Source organism: Schistocerca gregaria, chromosome X, assembly GCF_023897955.1.
Source record: "Schistocerca gregaria isolate iqSchGreg1 chromosome X, iqSchGreg1.2, whole genome shotgun sequence".
Taxonomy (NCBI): Eukaryota; Metazoa; Arthropoda; class Insecta; order Orthoptera; family Acrididae; genus Schistocerca; species Schistocerca gregaria.
In genome coordinates this window covers 495,047,352-495,073,242 of record NC_064931.1, presented here as the reverse complement: position 1 = coordinate 495,073,242, position 25,891 = coordinate 495,047,352, and the positions used below count along the sequence as shown (strand labels likewise).

The following is a 25,891-nucleotide window of genomic DNA, read 5'->3' as shown; positions in this document are numbered from 1 at the left end:
TTTTATGTATATATCTTGTTACAACATACTGTGGTTTTCCTGGTTTTTACGTTTTTTATTTTACTTGTTCTCTTTCACAGTTTGTCATCTGCAACCATACAGAACATAAATGTAGAAAAAATTATTTAATTCCACATTTTACGGTTTGGAATATTGTAGTTAGGCCTAACATTAACCAATTCTATGTGTAAGATTGTATGTGCGCGCGCGCGCGTTTGTGTGTGTGTGTGTGTGTGTGTGTGTGTGTGTGTGTGTGTGTGTATTTGTTTGTGTTTTTGCAATATGTTTTCTGACTTTCCAATTATCTTGAATGTGAAAAATGAACTATGTGACTTTCACTGTCATGAAAGCAAGATGGCGGGCAATTGAACAGTTGTTGCGTTTTGGGCAAGAGTTTAGAAACTTTGTGAGATGTATCTATCATTTTGAAAAGCTCATATTTGTATGTGTACAGATAATAACGTGTATTTCTCTTGTTTACTAGAAAGAAAACAAAAACCCACAGATGATGCTGTAACTTCAGTGAAACATGTGAGGGAAAGAGAAGAAAAGATAAAACAGTGTTTTGCTCACGTTGGAACCCCTCCAAAAACAAATCTATTTGTAAGAAAACAGGGACAGAAGAACTTCAACCTCAACATGATCACAGAACAGTATGTGACGAAATCAACTTCTGTTTGATATGAAACAAAAACAAATATGGGACCCTTTACTCCACCCAATATTAACTTGCGAGCAAAAATCAAGCACGATACAAGCACCATATTTGTAATGCAATTCGAAGAGCGCAATAAACACCAGAAGCCGTAATCAGGAACACAACGTAATGAAACCAACTTGCGTTTACTATGAAACGAAAATAAGTTTGGACGACTTCTAATCCACCAACAAGAAACCGAGATGATGGAGTGATAAACTTGCAGCGCTCCTAGTGACCTGACAGCGAATCAAGCTCGTCTCACTGGAAGTCCCTATATAAGTTTCATCCTCTTTATAGTTGATGGCGCGCTAGGTCTAAAACAACACCACAGAGGGATACAAACACAACAAGCACGAAATAAACAATGAATATTAACAGGAACACAGGCTACACAACCGGGTACATATCACAAATGCGAGGGTCGTTCAATAAGTAATGAAACAATTTTATCTCGTTGGGTGAGGCATCTGTCGTCATCGCAACAAGGTCACACAAACCTGTCCATTCTCCCACGTGCCGGCCGGTCGCACACAGCTGTGACTCCTTCAGTGATGGAACGTGCGGACACTTTCATTCTAGTTGGCAGACGGATCACAACCAAACAAACACCTCGCTACTCAACAGGACGTCACTGTTGGTAGAGCTAACCAAGTCGTCCACCAGTCGGGGTACTCAAACGTTTGTGCCCTCTGGGTTGTTCGCCTCCTAAAGAGCAACGAAGGACCATCTGTACTGAACTGATTGCGTGTTACGAGGCTTATTGTGATAGTTTTTTGTCGAACATCGTTACAGACGATGAAACATGAGTTCATCGCTTCTAGCCAGAAACAAAAAGGCAATCCATGACGTGGCACCACACTCCTTCTCCTCCGAAGATAAAGTTCAAAAGTGCACCCTCAACCAGTAAAGTCCTGGCGACGAACTTCTGGGGCTCTGAAGGGGTTATTCTGTTTCTGTCCTCCCTCATGGTACAAGGATCAACTCTGAAATGCATTGGGCTACCTTCAGGAAACTGAAGAAACGACTTGAGCGTGTTCGTCGTCACAAAAATGCAAACAAACTTCTTCTCCGCGAGAGTGGGAGGCGTCACACGAACTTGCGCACCCTAGAGTACTGAAAAATTTTCTCTTCGACTTAGACCTTCAATGCTCTAGTCTGCTGTCTGATCGGCACCGTAATTAAGGTGACTACATCTAATAATGTTAATGCATTACTGGGATATTTTAATGCAGTCAAACGCAGATTAATCTTTACTCAACACCAATGATCAGTAAAAACCTCCATACTTTCCCTTGAGCAACTCCTCGCTCCTCTCCCCTCTCTCCCCGAAATTCTTCGCAAGCTGATACAGTCTTACAGTATTTTCTAGAGTATATTTCCTGGATGCTACAGCAGTCTGTTGCTTCGTGTTTGTCGTTGCATTGCTTTAGCTCACTTCTTAATGAAACGCATTAGCATTCCAATTAAATTGGCATGGCATGCACATTGTTCCTCACCGCACTTAAAAATTATTTCGTTTAAACTGAAAAGGAAAATTTCCACGTTGTTCATTATACTAGAGGTACGGTATGTCTTAACTTGTGTCAGATTTACTCTGTTAATATGGTGCTGGAACTAAATGATGCTTTTTACTTTGTCTGTAGAATACAGTCGAAGAAATCATTCACGATTATCATCGTACTTTCTTAATTCTAGGTCTTTACATTTTTGTTTTTTAATTTAACATATTTTAATATAAGATTTGACTATGCAGAAGACAGCCTGTATAGAGCATATGATATATAGTGCATTATAAAATGAAACAGAAAATGATGATGGGTTTAGGCCACTCAACAGCATGATCATCAGCGTCCATACTGAATATCAACGTACACATCTCGTGGTTGAGCGATGTCTGATCTCACAAGAAAAATTGCTGTACCGACTCCCAAGGAACATGCATTAGTTTCTTTTCAGAATGTGTGGCTATGTCGATACAAATATTTTGTTCGTCACTGGCAAAATCAAAGTTATCAGTTATGAGTTAGCTTGCCGTGCATTAATATCCAGCAATCGTTTGGAAGAACGTCCTTATGACAAATTGCCTGCTACCTTCTGTCTCGGGTTTTTCGGCCGACGTTTGTTTGATGTTTTTTCTGACGTTTCGCCAGCATTGTCAAAGCTTCATCCTTCATTGTTGGTGTTGAACTGGAGTCGAGTTCGCGGCCGCACATTACGTGTACCTGGCGTGCCAACGTCGTAGGTCTTTTCCGCGGCCATTTTCGCTGCGGTTCTCCCCTTGTTACCTTGCACGGTAGTTCGCGGCAGTATTTCGGAATCCAGGAACCGTTCACCTTGAGGCTTTCTTTTTTCTGGATACTGGATGCCCGTGCTGCAGCGAACGGCCACTGCAGGCAGGAGAAACGCAGCGGAAATGGCCACAGAAAAGTCCTTGGACTTTGGCGCACCAGGAACATATAATCTACGGCCTCGAGATCGACTCCAGTCCACCACCAGCAATGGAGGGCGAAGCTTTAACGATGCCAGCCACTTGTGCTGGTCAAAATTCAGATAAATCATCTACTAAATATCGAATGAAGAACCTGAGAGAGAAGTCAACAGACAATTTGTCAACAACTTGTGCTGGTCAAAATTCAGATAAATCATCTACTAAATATCGAATGAAGAACCTGAGAGAGAAGTCAACAGACAATTTGTCAACAAGTGACTAGGAAAGCCGTAACAGTTTTGTTCGCTATTAAATGAACAGTCATTCTTGTGTAATGGAACTCTGTTCTCTGCTCTGAAGAATACTATTTGTAAACAGAAAAACAAAACTAAAACTGAAGACGTTTCATTCTCTCCTAACGCCCCCCCCCCCCTTACGCCAACACACAGCTGTAAGGTCATTTTTATCGCTTAGCATCGAATTGCGGCGGGAGGTGAATCTTTCGACTGCCACATTCTGGTGCTGGTGAAACATCAGAAAAAAACTTTAAACAAAATTTAGCCATAGATACCGATTCCTAGTTTAGTTGAAGTAAGCCTGTGGCAACCAAAGCAAACAAATGGCAACTAAATGTGAAACTACAGTACATTTTTTGTAAATATTCAGTAAAATTTATAGGTTGTACATACCTTATCTTGTATCTTCATGAGCATCGACATGGAGGCCAGAGATTGAACATGCAAAGTGTGAGCGGCGGACACATGCTTCCTCCGAATTGGCCAGTCGCAGGGGGGTCATACACAGTGCAGTGCAGTGTTTTCATTGTAGCTTGCATTTATCAGTCCAAGACACATATTTTGGATCTGGGCGATTCATATGGTTAATGAGTGAGTCGTGGGTGGGGCTATAGACGGACATCATCCGTGATTTAGGTACCGGTACTGAATGTATTATTTTCAGTATGGACTGTACGAAATCGTGACAAATTCGCAGGAATGGCTCTGTTATCGCCACTGACGAAGTATCTTTTCACTTTATATTTTGTGACTATGAAGCAACAAAAACTCGCATAGAATTTTACGCATTTTTCTGTAATTGGAAAGAACACGGTCTGTGTTAAAATAAATGAGAAGAAACTATTTTGTTTAAGATGAGATATGACAGAAATTTTTTAACCTGGTTCTTTGTCTAACAATTCTACAGCTCAGAAGTTTCACAGACACGTCTCAGTCTCTGGTTTAGGCGCTGAACTTATATCCAAACCAGAAGACTTCCTCCCGTTCTGATAACGACGGCTGTATCCATGTTTAAGAGTGAGACAAATTATCTTCAATACCGACCAACTTTTAAATGTGATACAAAAATTTCAACAACTGAAAATTTCGTGTTCGCTGTCGTTTACTATTCTCTACAGGAGACGATCTCGTATTTTCAGACTTCTAGGTGGCGATCTCCTGGAAGTGGTCAAAATCTTTCAAGAGATGCACACGGGATAAGTTTCTCTTCGTGAACATAATTTCCTAAGATAATCAGTTGTTTGAACGTTCAATAACCAAACGGATGCTCTGAGTTGCCGAAAAGAAGACTGTCGCGCTGACCCAAACGTAATTTCAGCAGGCGACAGTGCTTCGAACCTCCTCGACTATCCTAATCGGCAATGAACATTGATTGCTACAGAATGGTAAAAAAAAATATACTGCTGTTCTAAGCGGAACCATTACAGACAATTGCGGTTATTTTGTGCAGTCTCGTAACGTCAAGCTCGTTTCTTAAAGGAACAGTTCCACTGTTCTAAGAACGATCTGCAAAGTGGCGCATTTCTTTTCACGATATCCTCCATTTCTGTTATTTTTTGGAACATTCAACAAAAATGAAACTCAAACTTATTTTACGTCCATAATTAAGAAGAAACGTAGAACGAAACCCTGCACAACTAAAACGTAATCATAAGGAAGTATACAAGAAAAAATAAAAACCGATATATGTTATTTACAAGACGCTTAGTATTTTTTCCTGTGGCTAATTTCTATTAATTTAGGAATAATTATAGTGAATATGCGATGCTAATTAATGTAGAAGTGTTTTCTTCCTTTACTCCTGAGATTCTGCCAGATTTATTGCATTTCCTTTGGAAAGCCGCTTATTTTCATACATATGTTTCGAGAAAGTGACTTAGAATTTGTTGCTTTTCAATCAAGTTTTACGCAAAATGAAAAAAGAAAAAAACTGTGTGTGTCAAACTGGTCCGAATATTCCGTATACGAACAAAACGTCCCTACCAGTTTAGATACACCATTTAAAAATTCCACCTGTAGTACCGTAGATGAAAAAAGGACCTTCTCATTTGTCAGAGTCTCCAGAGCGGCCTAAGTGCAGCGCGGCGATTTTAGTCAGATATCACCAAAAACTTAATGCTGTTGACGTGTACATGAAATACAATCTTCAGCTGTATAATGGAATGATGACATTGAACAGCTAAAGGTTGTCCACATTCGCAACTACGAATACATCTAATGTATTTCATAACAGCTGTAGTCGCCGCAGTTCCTGTTCTTTCGGATATGCATAGACTGCAATATCGTTGTTGACGTGTTGCGTGTTGGCTCGTGTCTCGGGATCTTCGGCTGACATTTGTTTAGTTGATTTCCGATGTTTCGCCAGCACGAGTTGCTGTCATTGTCGAAGATTCACCCGCCAACTTCACTGTTTAGTGGCGGTTTGTAGTGAAGGGTGAAACTTGGCAATTCCAGACTCTGGTACTATTTACGGATTACCAGGCTAAGTCAGCGATTAACTGAAAATAGCTTGGTAAACAGAACTTAATACGTAATTCTCAACTCGGAGAAATCATCAGAAGTAGAAGTAGCATCGTACGCACCCCTGGAAACCTTGAGAGGCCCTTTGCTATTCTCAGCACGCATAAATGATGCTATAAATAATATCGGTAGCTTTCTGACACGTTTCACGGCCAACTGTACTATAAATATTTGAGTCACGTCATTAGAAAGTTGTCGCAAAATGAGAAAGACCAGCAGACGATTTCTCCTGGAACCCTCCACTGTTTTTCGGTATACAGAAAAAAAAAACTACAGATGAAAAACCGCGGTTGAAACAGTCACCCACCTAGGCAACAGTTAGTCGTATTTGTAGGAGACAAGTGCTGTCTACGCAGCTGTTAGCTCCATCATATCCACTGTCAATCGTGGCAATCAGTCGCTATCACCGAATAACAAATAACATCGAGAGACATTCCGCCTACGGTCTGTCAGCGTACAAAGTCACGTTTGCTTGCGAAGGGGTTGGCTTGTGGCAGTCGCCGGCGCCTGTAACTCTGTAGCGACGTTGGATGGCGTTTTTCGACACGGGTTCCTATCCTCGATTTGTTCTCAATGCACCCTCTACTGCTCTTAGAAGTTAGTCGCAAAATTTTTTGGGACACCCTGTATATTGATGCGAAAGTAAATAAAACTATCGCGTACCGAATTATCTTTCAAAGCTTAAATGCAGCTGGTGCTGGGCGCTAGAGTTTCAAAAATGTTCAAATGTGTGTGAAACCTTATGGGACTTAACTGTTAAGGTCATCAGTCCCTAAGATTGCACACTACTTAACCTAAATTATCCTAAGGACAAACACACACACCCATGCCCGAGGGAGGACTCGAACTTCCGCCGGGACCAGCCGCGCAGTCCACGACTGCAGCGCCCTAGACAGCTCGGCTAATCCCGCGCGGCGCTAGAGTTTGATAAGAGTAGGAATAACAGGCGTTGCTGATGTAATAATTACATGCACAGCAACATTTTTCACTAAGTTGTGAATCTTAAAGAAATTCCCACCATCAGTGCACTGCCACTTCCACTTATTTGTACGAGTGATAGGTTGCTATAATTTCCAGTTCATGGTCAAACTTTTTCTAGGTGACATTACAAATTCCCTGTAACTTGCGACTGGAATATCTTCTCAAAGCATCTGTAAACTGTTATGGTCAGTGTCATCATTCATAAAGCGTGTTTCAAAGTATTTGCGACAAACGTTTAGGGATGGTTAATCACATCATGGGGAACAACTTCTGTTACAGACAAAATGTTCATTCAACCTTTTCTTCCACGGCTGGCGTCCTTTACTATTGGCCGGCCCTGGGAGGACGAGATTCCACCGAAATAGCAGGATTGCAACATAGTAGCTACCCCAGTGAATTGATAGAGTGATTTTTAACACGAAAAAGAGAAAGACATTTTAGAAGCGAATTAGAAACTTTAATTTTGTCCATCCTACCGCCTTTCAGGCGGAGGAGATGACTAGATGATACGCAACACACACTGCATATGAACGCCACGGATTAACTACATCCTGCCACCTCTCACGGGGCATAAACAGTCTTAAACGATAACCAGCGTCACCGGGAATCATCAGCGTTCGCTTAGTCTCTAAGAAGAACTGTTCCTCATGACGTGATCTGTAGATGTTTGGCGCAAAGACTTTGAAACACCCTGTGTAGAACAAAGAGTAATCTGTAATGTCTTACCCGGTGCAAACTTAAGACCCATCCAGACGCTCATAGGCATACACCCGTGGTGGATCACGTGTAGGTTAGACACTTGTTTGTTCTTCTTCCTCAGGATGAAGAAAAGCTGCAAAAAGAGACCACATTCAGCAATTTTAAAACAAAACTCTTTGCAGACGACAAAATACGAGGGCTATTTTTTTTATTTAGGTACCATTGATCTCGAAATGTAAACCACAGAGAAAAATAAAAAATTATTATATGCAAGAGTTAGCTACACCTTCCGCCTACGTTTTTACATAGCCACCGCTCTGGCTTAGGCATCTGTTGTAGCGTTGTGCCATCTTTCCAGTATCCTCACCAGAGAAGGCAGCCGCCAGTGCTCTCCGCCAGTTGTCTACGATGGTTTGTGACTTGTCTGTGCCAAAATGTTGTCTTCTTAGCCAGTGGTTCATATCAGCAGAGATAAATATCGGAGAGAACCAAGTCCGGGCTGTATGGTGGGTGATTAGACACTACCCATAGAAAACGCTGCGGGAGCGACTTTTGGCCCCCGCGGTACGTGGCCGAGAATTGTCATGATGAAGGAGGCATATTACGGTTGCGTTATGTGGGCTGCATGTAATCAGGTGAAATCTCTCAGCAGCACTCATGCTTGGCGGAAGAGACTATTTTCTAAGCATCTTTACGCGGTCACAGAGCGCTCGGAACTGAAAAGAGCGATGTAACGCGATCTTCGGGCATGCTAGAGACATTGCCGAATACATCTAAGCTCCAGAGTATTTTCACTGTGGTTTCCATCTCATGACCGAACAGACCTTAATTAACGAATGGCCTGCGTAGATTCAGTACAATGATTCACTCTTTTATTTCTAAATTAGTTGTCAGTTAGTTTGTTATTCGTCCACATATTTTACAATGATGTTAGACCAGCCAACTTAATACAGCAACAAAACACAATTAAAGTTAACAACAGAACATAAACAATGTCTAATTCTTACACGTAGGCATACAGTTACATACAAGTCCAGATTCACAAGGAATTCAACATTGTGTACAATGCTCTTATATCTATATATATCTGTAAAGTAATCATATGGCACCAGATGTCCGCCAACAATTATGCCAATTCCTGAACTGTCATTAGAAGCCATCCAAAATGTATTTTATATAACAGTGTTGATACCTGGCTAGTTTAAGGGCCGGAAATCAGCTGGAATTCGTTGCCTTGCACCTCAGACCACAACGACACAATCTTAGTCTTGTAGCGTTAACAGTTGTCCTGTTGATAAATTCAGTGTTTCGTAGGAAGCGGACGTCAGCAACAATAGGATGCAAGTAGACTGCAGAGTTATTGCCATAGTTCGCATCTTTGAAAGTGTCTTCTTCAACGACCGCGGGGAGACCCAGGTATATATTTCCGATAGAAAGTAGCTGGACTGCGTATTTATTGCACAGCTTTTTTTGCGTAGGCGTTCTCTTGGAAGCTGGCGTATCATGTTAAGAACACTGATTTCACTGTATAGGAATTGTGATCGGGCTGACCACGGAACTGGCTTCCATTGTTCCATGGTTCATTTACAATATTTCAGTACTGCAATTAAACCCGACGTACTTTCATGTACGGCTCATGTTCTGTGAAATTATATTCACTACAATATGTGATGAATGGTGTGCTCCGAAATATTCTTGGCTTCGCCAGTATTATACGACAGTCTCCGTTGCGAAACAGATTGCTGCCTATTTTACGTCATGGTGCGGCACCGGCGTCCATTCTAAGTGTGGCAAGTTAGCAGCGCTTACCCTCAAGAATTATTACAAAGAAATGCCACAGATATTCCCCTTCGCCTTCTTTTCATCCTATTTGTTCAGACTCTCGCTTTCTTCAATAGTAATGTCGTCGCATTCCCATGAACGCTTCTGTGGAGTGTATATGGTACCTGTACCGAACGGTTAAGACGTATAGATCTCCGTGAGCAGCGCATATGTATGTGTATGTGTGCGTGTATGAGGTGCCGCGTGCAGTCAGCGGTTAGCAGGTCGGTGTCATTTGCCAAACTCTGCACACTGCGTCTGCGGGTATCATGCGCGTAGGAGTGTTCTGATTAACGGAAAGACTGTGGTCTGCACACTGTGCCCGTCTCGTTGCTATAATATCTTACTTTGTTGTTTGCTTCCGTTAAAACTCTTTACCAACTAACAATACGTTTTTGAGCTACTCAGATGTGCTATGCAGTTTCCTTCAATTGCAGACTTTTTATTTTCTTATATAGACATGCAGGTCAGGAAACGAAGAGTGTAGTATTAAACTTGGTGGGAACAGTATAGCTTAACTTGAACAACGAGTCAAGGATTTCATGCTCCTGAAAATTCTCCCCTTGAACGAAAATGTAGAAACAATGAACCTGCACTTTAAATAAGGAAATTCGACAATATGATTACACAAATATAGGCTAGATTTGGCTGTTCACATCATTTGAGGTTTACGCCAACCTTAAGTTCTTGAAAGTACTATATACAGGGTGGTCCACTGATAGTGACCGGGCCAAACATCTCACGAAATAAGCATCAAACGAAAAAGCTACAAAGAACGAAACTCGTCTAGCTTGAAGGGGGAAACCAGAGGGCGCTGCCATAGGTCAAACGGATATCAACTGCGTTTTTTCCAATATAGGAACCCCCATTTTTTATTACATATTCGTGTAGTGCGTAAAGAAATATGAATGTTTTAGTTGGACCACTTTTTTCGCTTTGTGATAGATGGCGCTGTAATAGTCACAAACATATGGCTCACAATTTTAGACGATCTTTTGCTTGAGATGGAAATACCTCGAGTAAGAACGGCTACACTGAGCTGTTGGAGAAATAGGGCATCTTAACGAGGACCGTAACATTAACAGTCCTACCTTCGGGGAGGACTATTACCGCGTTCACTGGCCTAGAACTGTGACTCCTTAGCGCGGGAGACGTCCAAGAACAGCCATACATACACACTAGCGTGCAAAAGCCTCGCATTTGAACTTGTGAGCAACATGGGTGCGAACCGCCATGAACGCCGTAAACAATGCGTCTGCACTGCGGAAGCATCCACGCAATACGGCCGATATGCTCCCGCCGTTGTGGTGGGTCTATTTCCCATTTTTTTCTAATCTTCCACCAAAGACTTGTATCGATACATCGAATCATATTCCTTACGAAAGGTATAATAATGAGGATGATGATAACAATAATACGAGGGTGTGCTGAAAAGTTGTGCCTTCGAAATTTTGTATCAATACTCTGAAAGCTTTTTAAATAAAACTAACGTTATTAACGCTCTACATCTTCATTCCTCATGTCTAAATAGTTACAGCCCTGTACCCGAATTGCACCGTGCAACATGGCGGTGTGTAACGTAAGTATGTCGGTGCATGAGAAACAGCGAGCTGTAATCCACTTTCGAATTCGAAGAGTTCGTCCACAAATGCAGCCTGACTATACCAGACTATACACAAGCGCCGCGACATCTGCAAGAATCCGACGCCTTGGGTTAACTGTCATCGATCATCCTCCACGCAGTCCCGACTTGGGCTCATCCGATTTTCTTCCGTTTTCAAAACTTAAAGAACATCTTCGAGGACTTCATTCTGATAATGAAGAAGTGGTGCAAACAGAGGTGAGGTTGTGGCTCCATCAGGGACGTCAAACACCCCATAGTGACGACATCAACAAAACGTCTCTCGTTGGGAGAAATGTGCTCGACGCCAGGGTGACTATGTTGAGAAATAAATACGTAACCACGAATAATATGGATATAGAATGTTAGTCACCTCCGTTTTATTTAAAAAGCCTTAAGAGTTTTCAGAAGAGTTGCTTTCTAGCACGACCTCGTTATAATACTACACGGGCTACTTTTTAGACCTCCGATCGGTCGCGAGATTAAAATCGCAAAGAAAACCCGTGAATGTATCGATAAATACATGTCCGTTTCATTAAGATTCCTTGTTTTACCTCGATTACACCTCGTCACAGATATACCACTGTGACCATTATCATTATTACTGAAACTTTCTAGCAGATTAAAACTGTGTGAGGGACCAGACTCGAACCTAGAACTTCTGCCTTTGGCGGGCAAGTGTTCTACCGACTGAGAAGTGCTGGCAAGACTCACGATCCGCCCTCACAGCTTTACTTTCACCAGTACGTCATTTCGCATCTTCCAAACTTCAGAGAAGTTCTTCCGCTTACACTGCGGGACTAACACTCCTGGAAGAAAATATGTTGGGGAGGAGTGGCTTAGCCACAGCATCTAAGTTTTCCATGGACTATCTAATCAGTTCAACTGAATACCGGAGTGGTTCCTTTGAAATCTAGCACACTGGACTCGCATTCGGGAGGACGACGGTTCAGTCCCGCGTCCGGCCATCCTGATTTAGGTTTTCCGCGATTCCCCTAAAATCGCTCCAGGCAAATGCCGGGATGGTTCCTTTGAAATGGCACGGCCGACTTCCTTCCCGGCCTTCCCTAATCCGATGAGACCGATGACCACGCTGTCTGGTCTCCTCCCCCAAACAGCCCCCATCCCCTTTGAAATCGTCACGCCCGACTACATTTTTCATTCTTACGCAATATTTGCTTGTGCTCGATCTTTAATGCAACCATTACGGATGGGACGTTAAACCCTGACGCACTTTCTTCCTTGAATGTGAACCTGCCTAGCAGACCACGACAAGAATCCTTATTCCCGGCTTCCACAGGCAGCAGAGCAACGCATGGGCTACTCAGGTACACGCTACTCACCGATTCAAAGTTTTTATCTAATCGCACTTCCACACGTCAATGACAATGTGGAAACTAGAAACGCCGTTAAAAAAGAGCTGCGTTCAAACGAACCATTTCCTTTGATGTGCCGACACTGTGCAGAACTCGTTCGCCGTTGCGCAGAGCGGTGTGGCTTGACGTATTCAGCGGCCGCGCTGCACCGAACCTCTTTCCTTGGTTTTTGCGGTACGACAGGTGTGGACGCGGCTTTTTTTTAAGTGCGCTTGGGTAAAGCCGCCGGCACACGGACTGTGCTGTCGAACGTTAACGTTGAGCGTGCCAAGTTCAACGTTCTGCTGAACGCTCAGGAACGATGGACTTGTGCGTACGGTACATGGGCCCCAACGCGGTATACGCGATCGCAACGCACTGCAGCGGCAGTTCTGGGATGTTTCTAGCTCGTAAATCACAATGTTTACTCAACAGGCTGCGTAAAATTCCCACGTTAGCTTCATTAAAACGCACATTTCCTCCATTGTTCATATCCTACTCACGTTGTTCTATATGTAATACACACAAATAAAAACTTCAGTATCGATGTACATGTTTTAAGACGAAAAGGAAAGTACCATGTCCAATCAATAAGGACACAGGCTTATACAAGTGCCATTGCTACAAACAGTGCGACACAAATTTGCAATAGTTTTCTACATAAGATAAACACTATTTTATCTTCCCCACATTTTAGTAAAACCCTAAAGTCATTCTTACTTCACCACTGTTTCTACCCAGTAGCAAAAACTTTACGACATGTAAATCACGAAACTCAAAAGAAAAAGGAGCAAAATATCTATATACAAGTAGCGCTAGCAATCTTGTAGATTAAGCCAATCGAACAAACTCACTCCTCAAAAAAGGTGTACTTACATTTACATAACATCAAATATTGTAGTATATACTTACATTAAACTAATAATAAAGCATCTGAACCTATTATACACTCTAATATTCTGAAAAAAGATTTAGACTTGGCGAGATGCGAACCATTATCAGATCATGTACCTGGTCTTGACTCATCAACGCTATTCGCTACGCTTAAGTGACAACAACTGGATATTCTTCTCTTATAAGATTTTGCAACGTGCTAAAAGCTTTAATCGTAGCTATGTTACTAGCCGATATTTAATTATAACAAATTGTACCAAGAACAATGTGTTTTTCGTGGATCCTATAGTGTGTTGCTACCTTCAAGTGATACACTCTCATAGTACGCAAGTTACAATAATTCTTTTGCTACGAGTATGATGTCTCAATATTTTATTGCAAAGAATCAATCAGTTAACAACAGGTTTTCGAATGATTCTCAATTTGCTGGTGCTCAGAACGACATATATACGCGTAGACTTGAACTAAATGCTAATATGGCGCCTCATAGCTCAATGCTGAAGGGAGATGGCGTGCATGTGACGTAGGTGCCATCTGATTGGTCAACGCTCAGACGCACGCTCAGGATATCTGACATGCCAGATATTGCTCTGCGCTTTCGGAAAGACTCCTGAACGTGCTATTCCACGCTACGACGTCAGAAACTCGACACGCTCAAAGCTCAACGTTCGGATGTACGGTCCGTGTGCTGGCGGCTTAACGAAGATGGTAGAACGCCGCCTACTGAAGGCAGGTGTCAGTTTTCGGATACCTGCCTGGCATATGCGCTGCTGAGCAGAACTAAGATTACTGTCCGCCGAGAGACTGGATGCCGGTAGGTGGCGTTGAGGTCACGTGACACATGAAAGGAACGTAGACCGTCCGTCCAAAAAGTTCCGAGACCGGGGCTGTGCCCGTGACAGTCGGCTAGCAACGTGGGCATTTCTATCGCCATGGGGGCAGTATGCGCGAGCAGCTGGCATTCTCTCATTAGCGAACAAGACTGAAGACTACCGATAACACACGATCAGCAGCTGACGCTCAAGTTTGTAGCCAAGTTGGTATCCTTTGCATTGTAATTATTACAGTGCGTTAATGCAATGAATAGTTGTACTTTATGTTAATCGGGGACCTAGAAACGACGGAGAGGCTCCGTCCCCGCAGCAGCCGCAGTGGTCCACAACCCCACGACTACTACCGCAGTCTACTTCACCTCTCCGCCGCCCCACACCGAACCCAGGGTTATTGTGCGGTTCGGTCCCCGGTGGACTCCCCAGGGAACGTCTCACACCAGGCGAGAGTAACCCCTATGTTTGCGTGGTAGAGAAATGGCGGTGTACGCGTACGTGGAGCACTTGTTTGCGCAGCAATCGCCGACGTTGTGTAGCTGAGGCGAAATAAGGGGAACCAGCCCGCATTCGCCGAGTCATATGGAAAACCGCAAGATAACCATCCAGAGACTCGCCGGTTCACCGGACCTCGACACAAATCTGCGGGCGGATTCGTGCCGGGGACCAGGCGCTCCTTACCGCCCGGAAAGCCGTGCGTAACACCGCACGGCCAACCGGGCGGGCAATGAATACTTACGACACAATATAACATGTCCATAGTATTTGACCAATCATTGCAGGAGCTCTGTCTGTTACAGTCAACGAAAGTGTCCTTAAAAACCAGTCACGTATTATACAAAAATGTCATCGGGTGAAAAAGTAGTAATAGTTAGCTAATAATAACTCTGTCGTGAAGAAAAGCAAATGAATTATAGCTAGTGAGCATGGCTTTATGCGCCATCTCGTCGCATACGGCGTTGCATGTTAATTATTAGGTGGTAAAACAGCCGAGTTGTTTTCCTATGTCTGTCTGTGAGTGAAATATTGTTCTAATGTTTTTCCCTGTGCACCCAGCTCGTACTTTACGTTCCACTTTCGTTCCAGCTTCATTCGAAAAACCAAAGGCAGGGTCACACGTTCGGTGACACCAGCAGACGATAGAAAAGCTGTTGGTCGTTTGCCGTTCGATAAAGGCACCATACAACGACAAAGAAAGAAACAAAGGTAATCTGTTAACTGTGTAATGTCGTAGTGAATACTGCACCGCCACAAAGTAATACACTGCATAGTATGACAGCAGTTACAAGCAGTACTAAACGTTCAAAATTGTAGCGCTCAATTCAGTAGAGAACGGGGCAGGTGGATGACGTGGGTGGCCCGGTGGGGGGGACGCTATAGGAATCAAGGAAAATAAAATAAAATACCAAATTCTCTGGTCAGAAATATAACACAGATATAAAGTAATAAACAAAGAACACACCTATTCACTTAATGCATGTAATCTTGCTGTTTCTTGTCAAAGCAACAAAACCAGAGTCTTGATCAGTCATAGCGGTGGCTCCATCACTTGCAATCAACGAAAGTTTGTCGGCTGAACGGTCATTTTGTCAATAACGTTTCCTAAGCAAGAAAACATGTCGTCAGCCGTAGTTGTATCGTGCACCGGCACTTAATCAAGGAGTTCCTCCATCAAGCTGAACTCAGCGTCAGCAGCTTTCACAAACAGAGCAGTCTAAGCAACATCCGTTACATCTACGCTTTCATCCCAAAGCAAAGACAGAAAAAAAAATGTTTTGTATTATCTTTCAGTTGCGTTTCTACGTTGTTTTCCATTTCCTCTGTGCGTCTTCAAACTGTTCTTTGTGACGGAGGAACTGTTTCCAAATCCGGAAGAGTCTCTGGACACAAGATTGTTCCGGCAGCAACAAAACACCCTTTCATAAATTCTCCATTGGTGAATGGACGAACTGCTTTGGCTACTTTAAGAACTATGCAACACCCCATCCTAACTGCGCTATCATTGTGGATGACATGATTCTCTTCATGCAGATCGTAACAAGGAAGAGGTAAAATCAAAGGCAAAACCACATAATTTATAAATATTAATAGTAACATTTTGAAGAAACGACATACACTGAAGACCCAAAGAAACTGGTACACCCGCTTAATATCCTGTAGGGCCTCCGCGATCACGCAGAAGTGCCGCAACACAGCTGGCATGTATTCGACTAATGTCTGAAGTAGTGCTAGAGGTAACTGACATCATGAATCCTGCGGGGTTGTCCATAAATCAGTAAGAGTAAGAGGAGGTGGAGAGCTCCTCTGAACAGCACGTTGCAAGGCAACCCAGATATGGTCAATACTGTTCATGCCTGGGGAGGTTGGTGGCCAGCGGAACTGTTTAAACTCAGTAGAGTGTTCCTGGAGCCAATCTGTAGCAAATTCTGGAAGTGAGGGGTATCGCATTGTCCTGCTGGAATTGCGCAAGTCTGTCGGAATGCACAGTGGAAATGAATAGATGCATGTGATCAGAAAGGATGCTTATGTACGTGTCACCTGTCAGAGTCCCATCTAGACGTATCAGGGGTCCCGTATCACTCCAACTGCACACGCCCCACATCATTACAGAGCCTTCAACAGCTTGAACAGTTCCCTGCTGACATGCAGGGTTCATGGATTCATGAAGTTGTCTCCATACCCGTACACGTCCATCCGCTCGATACCATTTGAAACGAGACTCGTCCGACCAGACAACATGTTTCCAGTCATCAACAGCCCAGTGTCGGTGTTGTAGGGGCCAGGCGAGGCGTAAAGCTTTGTGCCGTGCAGTCATCAGGGGTACACGAGTGGGCCTTCGGCTCCGAAAGGCCATATCGATAATGGTTCGTAAAATGGTCCGCACGCTGACACTTTTGATGGCCCATGACTGAAATCCACACCAATTTGCGGAAGGGTTGCACTTCTGTCACGCTAAACGATAGTTTTCAGTCGTCGTTGATCCCGTTGTTGCAGGATCTTTTTCCGGCCGCAGCGATGTCGGAGATTCCATGTTTTACCAGATTCCTGATATTCGCAGTACACTCGTGAAATGGTCGTGCGGAAAAGTCTCCACCACATCGGTCGTGCGCGAACTACAACACCCCATTCAAACTCACTTAAATCTTGATACCCTGCCGTTGTAGCAGCACTAACCGATCTAACAACTGCGCCAGACACTTGTAGTCTTAAATAGGCGTTACCGACCGCAGTGCCTATTCAGTCTGTTTACATAAGTCTGTATTTGAATACGCATGCCTATACCAGTTTCTTTGTTGCGTCAGTGTATATCTGTATGTTCTTCTTTCTCTCTTCCCTGTTTTAGCTCTAAAAGTTTTGCCTTTCTTTCCTCAGTATGAAAAATTATGAGTTTATCATGCAGGAGCTGAAAATGTCGCATCACATTGTACTTTGTCCACGGCGATAAAACAGCATTACAAAAGAGACTCTGAGAACCGGTATGTCTTTCATAAGAAAGTAATCTTCTTCCCACTAGGAACTGAAGGGTTCAGACTGTTTTTCGTTTTGAAGACCTTAACTCTTCATCCATTTCCCTCTCACTGATTTTGACCTACCGTGAACGCCAAAGACACTTCGACACCCACCACACTAACAACACGATGTAAACAGGCCCGTCATAACGCGCACGCAGCGGTAACAGATTGTATTAGCAGAGAGATGGAGGAGGAACTGCTGACTGACAGCGCCTAAGGGAGAGCGGTGTGGGCACTGACGGGTGCCCGCAATACTGCATTTGCCCACCTCTGCCCGAGCCCCATTTTATTCCTCGGGTATAAGCGACGTTAGCGCATTAATTACGGTAACAGCTTGAACTAAAATTGTAAACAACAGACGCGCATTCAACCAGTCAGTTGTCAGCAGACAGTGTTCAACAGTAGACGTGCGGCCATAGTGTATCAACACAGTTGTGTCAAAAACCGCAATGGGGCAACATCTCTTCAAATGGTTCAAATGGCTCTGAGCACTATGGGACTTAACAGCTTTGGTCATCAGTCCCCTAGAACTTAGAACTACTTAAACCTAACTAACCTAAGGACAACACAAACATCCATGCCCGAGGCAGGATTCGAACCTGCGACCGTAGCAGTAGCGTGGTTCCGGACTGCGCGCCTAGAACCACTAGACCACCGCGGCCGGCGGCAACATCTCTAAGTCAAGACATTCTTCATAAGGTTTTGAAGAAGAGACAAGTGTGTGCAAAGTTTGTCCCATACACATTAACTCTAGAACAAAAACGACAGTGCGTGGACGCCTGTCGCGACTCGATTGGAATGAAGAAACGCGGATAGCTCTTCTCTGGAAGGAATCCCCACGAGTTATCAGAACACCTGAACCATTAAAACTACAACTTTAACTTTTCTCTGTTTTTTTTATTAATCCAGTCTCTAAACTTTTTAGACTGATATGGTATATGAGAGGAGCAGAGATGTATGGGAAATCATTCTAGGCCGAAAATGGGGAAGACTCTAACATAAGCTCTTTGACAACAGGCGGATTGTTATGGCCCGCTGTCCGAGGACGAGAATCTCGGTAATGGTGAAGCTGGTCGGCTTCTCGCGTGCTACAGTTGTGAGCAGCTGTGGAAAGTGGTTAAACCCAGTCGAGAATCTGTGTGACTATCTCGATCGGGCTGTTCGCACCATGGATCCTTAACCGAGAAATCTAGAGCAGCTGGACAAGGCATTGGAGTCGGTATGGCTCCACATCCTTGTGGGACTTTCTAGAACCTCATTGACACTACACTTGCACGTTTCGCAACGGTGGTTATTCAGGCGTTTGACAGGCGGTCACATTAATATGACTGAGCAGTATGTAAATACATTAATTCCTGTAATCTTTACTTAAGGTTGACTAATTTCATATCTTTTCATTGCCGATTTCGAGGTTCTATGGTCTTATTGATACTAAAGCATTTTCGATAGTAAATAAAGAGAAACTAAGTCATATAACATTGCTGAGTGGTAGCCCACGGCGGTGCGTTCCAAACTATGTTCTGGACTGGTAAGCAAAGCAAAGTTCCCGCCTTTCGCTGCAACTGCCTAACCGTGTGAGCTCCCCTGATACATCTCACGACCCACCCTCGCAGCACATCTGCCTTGCTTTGTAAGCTTCATAGAAGCATTCCGATACGTTGCTGGATTAACACTACTGGAACCAACGATATCGCGGAGAAATGGCCCAGCCACGGCCTAGATATTGTTTCCAGAATGAAGTTTTCATTCTGCAGCGGGAACTCGTAATAGTGCACACTCGGCTCCAGAGTGAAAAATTCAGTGCACTAGCCTAACTGCAAATTCTCCGTTCATGAAAACTGGTGCTTTTTTTTCTCATCGTGTTGGTGTTATATCTCAGCTATGGGGCTAGTGTACGTGACTATGATATCTGAGCATAGATCAGTTTCTGCGAAGATGTGTCCAACAATGTTTTCAAGTTCTTGTGCTTGGCTTCTTTCTAGTTCCTATAATTTTCTGTGGTCGCATTCGATAGGTACCACTGAGTCACTACTTGAGCTCAGTTGTTTGTTTAGTTTCAGTGTATCTATCAGCTCACACTTACTTCCATTCCATAGTAGAATAAACGAATGAGAAATAATCTTCAATTAAAGGGGATTAAATTTTAGGATTAAATGTTTACTTTAATTTTGCTAATTTTAACATTATTTTAAATAATCTTTATTTACAGCGGATTAAAATTTCGGGTTAAGTATTTCCTTTCATTTCGCTAATTTTAAATTACTTTCTTGTTGTATTCCCTAATATTATAATCCACATGTCACGAAAGAAAGGACAAAAAATATTAGATATAACATAGTGCAGCGATAGAAATGGAAAGGCTGCGCTATGGAAGCGAGGTATGGAGCTGCATGCAGGTTGTCAGAACTGCACGTTTTTCGACGAGGGCTGCGGTCGGCGCAGCGGGCGCGTGTTAGGCGCTAGCAGAGGCGACGCTCATATTGATTCCCACCGCTGCAGCTTCTGGCTGTCTTGCCAAGCGCGAAAAATCTCTGCTGCCACTATTGCCACAGTTGGGATACCCAGAACAGCCTTCAGATCTCCTGCGCGCAACATATTAGCTTGTGCGTATGCGTGCTACACTTTCCACCGTCAGCCTCAAATGTCGCTTGGATCATTCGGCATAATATTTATACACCAACTGCACGTACACCGCTTGAGAAAAAAAGTGATGCACCCAGAAGAGGAGAAGGAAACGAAATTAAACTTCACGGGCTCAGATGGTATCTGATGTTATTTCAATGATTACACAGTCGAGTCAAATTTAAAATGAGCTTCGCACAATAAGCCCACTTACCAGTATGACGTTGCGCCACCTCTGCCCTGGATGCATGCACTGATACTGTCCTGAGGCAAGCGGGCCCAAAGCTGTTGTATTTGGTCCTAGATACCCTAGATGCTGGCACTAGGATGGACTTGACGTCCGAACTGGTCCTACACATATTATATCGGCGACAGATCTGGAGCTCTTGCTGAGTATGGGGGTACCTCAATATCACGCAGACAGTTCATAGAGACAAGTGTCATGTATGGAAGAGCATTGTAGTGTTGAAAAATGGCACCACGATATTGCTGCATGAGAGGTAACCCAAGTGATGTGGAGGCAGAATAGCCGTGACATGCTGTTGTGCCGTCAGAGTTCTCTCAGGTACCATCAGCCGTGACCTGAAGATACACTCGATGGTTCTCCACACCACGCCGCCGCGAGTCAGAGCGCTATGCCTCTCCAAATTATTGGAAGAATGGCACCTCTAGCCAGATCGCCGCCATACTCGACGATAATGGTCATCTGGGGTAGTGCAGAGTCGCGATTCTTCACTGATCATAATGCGACGCCGTATTTCAGCAGTCCATGCTTCCCAGTTACGGCACCACTCGAAATGCAGCCGTTAGCGTTGTGTTAACAGCAGGCTGCGCGTGGGCTGATAATTCCCTAGTCCGGCTGTTGCAAGTCTCTGACCAATGATGCTGGATGACAAAGAATGTTGCAAGGGGTACCATCACTTCTTTTCGGATGGCAGTCACAGGTGTGACAGGGCTATGATGCGCTTGGTGCACAATACGACAATCCTCCCTTGTGGTGGTCAGACGTCGTCGACCGAAATTTTGACGACAGGTATAAATGTCCCTACGTTCCCATGCAATCAAACATTGGGCCACTGTCACATCCGAATGCCCCACAAATCTGAATATCGTACGATTCGACTAGCTGGCCCAATGGGAATCACAATTCGGCCCATTTCAAACAGTGTCAGGTGCGATAACACAGTCTCACACGAGCACGCGGCATCTCCGTGTCTTTCATAGTGATAACATCTGACACTGTTCACGCCTCTTATATATCCCACCAGGCCTGTTAACAAAACCACACAAATGCACCCTGGTGGTCGTTCTTTCAATCACAGTCGTTCTTTCAGTCAGCCGACATATCCCCCTATTTTGTATCTGTGTACGATGTGATATTGACAACTGGCGATGACTTGTAGGTTTTTCGCTTTAATTGTCAGGTGCAAGGGCTGTTTGGAAAGTAAGGTCCGATCGGTCGCGAAATGGAAATCATAACGAAAATCAAAAATGTTTTATTTGCAAGAGTTAGCTACATCTTTCAACTACTTTTCTACACAGTCGCCGCTCTGACAGACTTTTTCATAGTATTGTACAAACTTTCCGATAATCTCATCACAGAAGGCAGCTGCTTGTGCTTGCTACCAATTGTCTAAGTTGATCTGCAGCTTGTTGTCTATGCCATAATGTTGTCTTCATATCTAGCGGTTCATGTGAGCAGAGAGGGTGATGATGATGGTTAGTGTTTAACGTCCCGTCGACAACGAGATCATTAGAGACGGAGTGCAAGCTCGGGTTAGGGAAGGATTGGGAAGGAAATCGGCCGTGCCCAGTTGAGATTTCTAGGTGTGCTCAACATAGCTGAACCATGGTGACCCGGGGACCGCCGCACATACCTCTATGTCTGAGGAGTCTTCCTCAAACTCTTTGCGGCACTGGTACCTATCTGTCAGCTGTCCCAATCCACGATAGTTGACGGTGACAACGCACGAAGGGCCAGTGCCTACAGGCCCTTGAAGATGAAGCGTTCCATGCGTCGGGTACCCACGTTCTGGCCGCGATGGAACACGCTGACAGCGCATATGGTCCATTTCTGGCCTGGAGATAACCCTACCACTTGACACGTTGAACTGCTCCATCCTCTCTCTATTTCTCGAGCTATGTATAATGCAACTGTTCATAAGTGTATTAACTACTGTGCTTGCGTCTCAATTTACACAACATAGCAAACTATGGAGTTCACCAGAAATTAAGTTTGGGTCTTCCATGTTAATAACCGGCAACCCTAAACGCTGGAGGACGGTCTTCATAAATACCTTATACATTAGAAAAAAAACAACTCTCTTAAGTACATTCTTGGACAAAATCATGCAACGCCACAGAACTCTAATGGTGTTATGATTTCGGTTTCATATCACTACCGCTACAGTTTTAGCAACAAAACAATAGTTTGTGACGCCACTCACAAAAGAAATAAGACCTCCTTCACGTCAACACATCGAATCACAAAGGCGATTGTTCTGATTCTGAGGTCTTAACTGTCACTTTCTTCGGATATGAGTCAAGTCATTGGACTGAAATTTTCTAGAATAATCCTAAGATAGTGTAAATCATCCACTAAGCAAGTCGGTTACAAAAGCCACTTCCTAGGGACCATTGAGTATTATTTGTTGTCTGAGACATTTATTACGTCGAATTAACGGAAAAGATACACAAGATTCAAAAATTAGCTGTACTACTCGTCACGAGTATGTTTAGCGGCCACACAAGCGTCACAGAAGGAGTCAATATACGTCAGTGATTGGCGCTATAGCAAAGACTATGCGCATGATGGAAAGGCACGGTTTTCAAAGCTCTGTCAGTATATATATATATATATATATATATATATATATATATATATATATATATATATATATATATACTGTTCTTTCGGACACATATATAATTAAGGCGATGACGGCCAATGAGCCCCTCAGTGCAGATGAACACCAAGCTCGAATATCAGTTTGTAAAATTGTCCTAAGAGTGTGCAGAAGCAAGGTTGTGAAGACAATGAACTCTAACAAACATTTAAATTCACTATTCAGCAGTTTTGATGCACGTTTTCCTCGGTGTCTCTAACCACTGTCTGGTGGACGTCACAACGTCTCGTTCTGCACGTCCTGCCCAGATATTTACGGTATCCTAGTATCCTTGCCCAGTGTCGACAGTGCTAACAAACGAACAAAAATTAAATACTTTAGAAAAATGAAATATAAAAACCACAGGAGGCTGAATGCAAAAACCCTCATTTATGTGGATTGCTGTAACTAATGAGGGAAACAGTTGGAGGCCCCGTGATCGTCGTTATTCGATTAACTTAGCACAGGAAGGAAATCTAGCGTGCATAACGGGGATTATCAGAGCTCCTGAGTTTGCGTGTAGCTGCACCGTTAAAATATTCTATGGGCTAACAGTGCTACGTTAGGTCTGGTGATTCAGTATTTGCTAAGCGTTCCAATATCGAGAGTGGTGTAACCGTTAACTAAAATAACAGAACGGGTATATCTGCGGAGTCTTACAGCTCCTTCCATTTCTCATAAAAATTAAGTGTCCACTACGTTAATAAGTGTAATAACATGCGTTTCTATCGCCTGCTTTTTTTTCGTCACACAAGAAGTTACTTATTCCACATAGACAGTTGCAATAGGTGGTGAAGAAATCCACTGCCCAGTCTCTGGATATAGTGGACGGGTTGAATTGAGTGTAATGAATGAACTACATTTCTTAACTTTAGTTTGTTAATGGTTTCTGATTTTATGTTTGATGCACAGGATACGAAAGTCTCAGTTTGAGTTTAAACTGATTTAAAAGAAAATTAGGTAACAGCTTTCGTATGTGAATACACGGAAGCCAAGTTTTTGTTTATATCTTCTAATCAATTTGAAATGCTGTATAGTCTGCGGGGGAATGGGAACCGCAAATACTTGTGCCCCCTGCGGCAATTCGAAAAGCAGCCTGTACACGAAATGTAGAGTCATGTGAACTATGATTCGCTGCCAAAAACGGCCTGTAATAATTATCTGAATGTGTTGTTGGTGGCATCTACAATACTGCACTGCAGCACTGAAATTATTAGCGTAGATGTTTGCATACAACATTTGATCAGATTTGAAATTCTAGAGTCGATCCTAGAATGAAAAGTTTGCTCGGTTTAAGATAGTTATAGTTATCTATGAATAAATTAAGAACTTTAACTAGTAACTATAATAGAAAAACCAATATCGAAGCGCAGCTGCAGTCGTCGCTTGCTTTAGCGTTAAGCAACAAAAATTACGAGTATTTCAAGTGATACTAAGCCTCGGATATTGTACAAAACTCTGTTAAGACGACATATTAGTTTCTTATTCCGAGTTTTTTTTCTCCTGTTAGGGTCCAGTGGGATCAAACGAGCATAAGCCACTCTCTAGGCTACGTGATTACGACTTTCAGGTAACGCTGTCAAAATTTAAAAAATAAATAAAATCTGAAGAAGATTTTAAAATATCAGTAAAACGTAGGATTTGTGATAGTACATACAAATAAATAATAAATAACAGCGAAGAGCACCAAATTACTAGAAGTAAAACGTGTACAGGATAAATTTCGTGAGCTATAAGGAATCTACAGAATGGTGCGTACCTTTCTGCACAATAGCTAAGGAATTATTACCCACGTGCACATTGCTTTTGTTTTTAATGAGTGAATACAGCACTTCCTTTTGAATAACTGTATGTTATTAACAACAAATCCCAAAAGAGGTATACGTACAGGAATAGCACAGTTAGGCCAGTTGACGAAGGGCAGGGTAGGGCAGCACAGTGCTTGCTTCCACATTCGCCGGACAGTGTCCGGGACACAATTGACAGCGCGAGCGCCACGCAGCTAAAGGGCGGCATACAGACCAGGTGTTCTAGCGAGTTTTTTTCTTTTTTTCCTTTTTTTTGGCATTTTGTTCGTTGTTGATCGTTGTGTTTGGTCGTTGCGGACGTCACATGACATCCGTTGATGTTCGTTTGTTGATCCTTCAACTCAGTTTTTTTATTACATAGGCCAACCAGCTCTCTGACCGAACACGCTGAGCTACCGTGCGGCAGGTGGGCGCGCCAGTTGGAACTGACTCCCACATGCCCACACAATGTGTCGCCTAGTATTTTCTTCGCTGTGCTCCCCTGCCCTGCCCTTCGTCGGCTGCGTCCCAATATGCGCCAGGCCTTAGAATTTCTGTACTTTGAATAACGGATTGCATGCTTGACAAGATGGAGTTCTAAAAGCACGAAGACAAGCAGCAGAAGCTCTCGCCGTGTGCGGACGGGCATTATCTTGCTAAAATGTCAGCCTATGATGGATTCTCTTTATTGAGCTAAGAAAATTCTTTAAGAATACGCCTTGTTGACACAATATAATATAGGGTGACAATTATTGAACTATATGAAAGAAAACGTAAATTAGTTACAAACTACGGCGTGCACACAGTTTATACAACATGTAAATGTCGCTACAGACATTCGAATTTAGGTTATGACATGTTCGATACGCCTGCCATCATTGGCGATGATGTGGCGCAGACGAATTCCGAAATTCTGCATAGTCGCTGAAGAATCCGGACATCA

At 43.3% G+C, this 25,891-nt stretch overlaps 1 protein-coding gene across 3 annotated transcripts in view; it reads right to left on the bottom strand.

Moving 5' to 3' along the window:
* Positions 1-25,891, bottom strand: part of LOC126299408 (elongation of very long chain fatty acids protein AAEL008004-like) — a 589,530-nt gene that overhangs the window by 34,806 nt on the left and 528,833 nt on the right. For all 3 annotated transcript variants that reach the window (XM_049991293.1, XM_049991295.1, XM_049991294.1), the window contains one exon: positions 7,652-7,757. In XM_049991293.1, coding sequence (XP_049847250.1) covers positions 7,652-7,757 — 106 coding nt within the window. The remainder of the gene's footprint in view (positions 1-7,651; positions 7,758-25,891) is intronic.